The sequence below is a fragment of the Parasteatoda tepidariorum genome, chromosome 2, assembly GCF_982258835.1.
Source record: "Parasteatoda tepidariorum strain Cologne lab strain chromosome 2, Ptep-v5.0, whole genome shotgun sequence".
NCBI lineage: Eukaryota > Metazoa > Arthropoda > Arachnida > Araneae > Theridiidae > Parasteatoda > Parasteatoda tepidariorum.
In genome coordinates, this window is record NC_141756.1 from 55,194,472 (window position 1) to 55,198,128 (window position 3,657).

At 36.2% G+C, this 3,657-nt stretch overlaps 1 protein-coding gene across 1 annotated transcript; it reads left to right on the forward strand.

Moving 5' to 3' along the window:
- The first annotated feature begins 294 nt into the window (after positions 1-294).
- Positions 295-2,022, forward strand: LOC147815773 (uncharacterized). The gene has a single exon (XM_087156576.1). It carries the CDS (start codon positions 295-297, stop codon positions 2,020-2,022), a length of 1,728 nt encoding a protein of 575 aa, XP_087012702.1.
- Positions 2,023-3,657: the final 1,635 nt, after the last annotated feature.

Sequence of the window (3,657 nt, forward strand, 5' to 3'; positions counted from 1 at the left end):
ATTGAAAATGTTACAGTATGTGAGTTGATAAATCTAATAAAAAAATCTGAAAATTACGAAGTGAATCTAGTTAAAGAAATATTAGAAGCAATTAAAGAAAATCGTATCGAAAAAGAAGAAAAAGAAGAAAGAAAACGCCAAGAAGAAGAGGAAGAAAAACTACGCCAAGAACGGCAAAAACAAGAAGAACGCCAATTTGAACACGAGAAATTAAGGCTTAGTGCCCAATTAAGAGGCCCTTCAAGTCAAAATATTGGTACTACTCTGCGGAATAAGTTGGATATTCATAAGTTAATGCAGAATTTTGATCCTAAGGAAGATGAAATCAGTCTTTATTTGGTAATTTTTGAGCGTCAAGCAAAACGAGCAGAAATACCAAAAGAAGAGTGGGTTACTCATTTATTATCTTTTCTTTCACCGGACATAGCAAAATTAATAGCAAGAGAATCTGAAGAACAAACGTACAACTATGATCACGTTAAGGAAATTTTAATGAAGAGGTTTAAGCTAAGTCCAGAAAAATTTAGGATGAAATTTATTCAGCACCAAAAGAAGTTCGATAATAGTTGGAAAGATTTCGTTTTTGAATTAAGGAACTATTTAAACGAATGGGTTCAAGGATTGGAAGTAAAAGATTTTGAAACCTTGCTGGATCTAATGGTTACTGATCAAACTAAACGAAGAGTTCCCAATGAAGTGCGTGATCATTTTATAGACACTTGGTCAAAAATAACTTCATCTACAAAGCTGGCAGAAATACTTGACGAGTACGAGAATGTACGTGGAAGTCGCAAACGAATTGACTTGCAGGTAAATTCTGAAAATCGGAGATTCAATTGGCGAGAAGAAAATGCCACACGGAAAAATTCACAGGGAGCTACTTCAAAGAATAGCCGAAATGAAGAAAATAAAAGAAAATATGAGTACAAGCAAGCAAATTATGATCAATTTGATAGACGTACGCCTTTAAAATGTTACGAATGTGGATCTACTAATCACTTACGACCTCAGTGCCCGAAGCTTAAGTGCCAAAAGCCACCCGCTCAAGTTAATCGAATCGGAGTAGGACACGAAGAAGACAAATTACTAACTCCGTACACTCTTATGGCGAAAGTAAATGGAGTTAGGATGCCAGTTCTTCGAGATTCAGGTGCAACTATTGATATCATATGCAGAAAATATGTGACTCCAGATATGTTTACTGGCGAAACTGTGTGGGTACAACAACCATTAGATGAAGGCCCAACTTGTTTACCATTAGCAAAAGTTTCGTTATCTGGTCAGTTTGGCAACATTGTAACCAAAGCGGCTGTGGTTAGAAGTGTGTTGGTTAAAGGTCGATATCTCCTTGGGAATAGAAAAGCTGCTAGATTGCCAAATCTGCAAATAACGCCAATGCAAATTTCAGAGATAAACGCAGTTAGTACCAGATCTCAAGCTCGTTTAAAAGCAGAAAATGAAGAATATGAGCAACAAAATTCGAACGATACCGAAAACTCTTCCGAACAAGATAATAAAAATCAAGAAATTATTTTAGATGAAAAAGATGACGAGCCAGTTTTAGAAACGGATGCCGTCAGTTCTGAAATGGAAGAGATATTACCAACTCTAAATGCCAACTCTGATGAACTTTCTTTAATACAGGTAGATCACGATGAATTCGTTAAAGCTCAACAGGAAAGTGCCGAGTTAAAATCAGTTTTTAAAACTGTGGAAGAAGTTATTCAGAATCAAAACAGTAAACATCGCTATCTGGTTGAAAGAAAACTTCTTTTTAAATGCCAAGAAGGACGATTAGGAGAAGAAAAAAAACTTTTAGTTATACCTGAGAAATTTAGAAGCCGAATTTTAAAGTTATGTCATGAAAGTACTTCCGGACACCTTGGCGTAACCAAATCCAAAGATAGATTGGCGCGATATTATTTTTGGCCAAAATGCTATAAAGAGATGGAAGAATTCGTACGAACCTGCGATAGTTGTCAAAAAGCGGGGATACCAAATGATAAAAAAAGGCTCCTTTGAAAATTGTACCGGTCATACAGGAAATATTCTCAAAACTAAACGTTGATGCAGTTGGTCCTCTTCCCACCACTCCAAGTGGAAAAAGATACTTGATTACAGCCATTTGTATGTCGTCAAAATATCCAGAAGCAATCCCAGTGAATGATATAGGATCTGTGTCGGTGACTGATGCCCTACTTAATATTTTTTGTAGAACTGGTTTCCCACGAGAAGTCCAATGCGATCAAGGAACTTCTTTTATGAGCCTGCTAACAACTGAGTTTTTTGATCGATTTGGCATAAAGGTTCGGCATAGTTCCGTTCATCACCCACAGTCGAATCCCGTAGAAAGATTTCATAGAACTATCAAGCGGATCTTGCGGGTACTTTGTTTGGAGTCTAGTTCTGACTGGGAGAAGTTTTTACCATTTGCCCTTTTGGCTTTGAGAACTATAACACATGAAAGTACAGGATTTTCGCCAGCAGAGTTAGTACACGGAAAAAATTTGCGTACTCCTGAAACTTTGTTGTATGAACAGTGGACCAAAAGAGAAATAGACGAATCTCCTGCGACGGAATACGTTTTTCACCTAATAAACCGTTTAAAACGATGCCAAGAAATTACAGTTAACAAGATGGAAGATGCAGCGTTAAAAAGGAAATCGTATTACGATAAAAATAGTATTAGGAGAGAGTTTAGTGCCGGAGATTTGGTTCTTGTTTTGGCTACATCTAGAGCTAATAAATTGTCTGCTCAATGGATTGGGCCGGGGAAGATAGAAAGCAAAATGTCTGAAACTAATTATTTAGTGAATATTCCAGGAAAAAGAGAGAGTTCACAGATTTATCACGTAAATATGCTTAAACCATATTATAAACGGCCTGCAATAATTAATTTTCTATCCTGTTTAGAAAACGATTCTTCATCTTTAGAACAAGATATTGACTTTCCACAAGTGTATATTTCACCAGATGAATTTGATGTATCTGAAATGATTAAAGACAGTCACCTAGATAATCGCCTTAACGGACATGAAATCAACCAATTGAGGAATATTTTAAGAAGATATTCGAAAAGTTTTTCAAATAACCCAGGAAAAACTAACTTAATTGAGCATGACATTCAACTTAGTACAAATAAGCCAATTATTTCCAAGCCTTACCGAACTTCACCCAGACAAACCGAAATTTTAAAAACTGAAGTACAGAAAATGTTGGACTTAAAAATTATTGATTTAGGTGAGAGTGATTATATTTCTCCTATGATCCTAGTAGAAGCACCAAATAAGGATCCAAGGCCCTGCATTGATTACCGTCGTCTCAACGAAATAACGGTAACACAATATTTCCCACTTCCGAACATAGAAGACCGAGTTGAAGAGGTAGCCAAGGCAAAATTTATCAGTCTTTTAGATTTCGCCAAGGGATATTGGCAAATTAAGCTTAGTCCAAACGCTCAAAGATTAGCTACTTTTGTTACCAGTTTCGGAACTTATAGGCCGTTACGACTTCCATTTGGGTTGAAGAATGCCCCTTATTTTTTTAGCAAATTAATGGCACGACTACTAAAGGGTTTAGAAGAATTTGCAGTGCCATACCTTGATGATATAACAATTTTCTCAGATACCTGGGATCTTCATTTAGAACATCTTAATT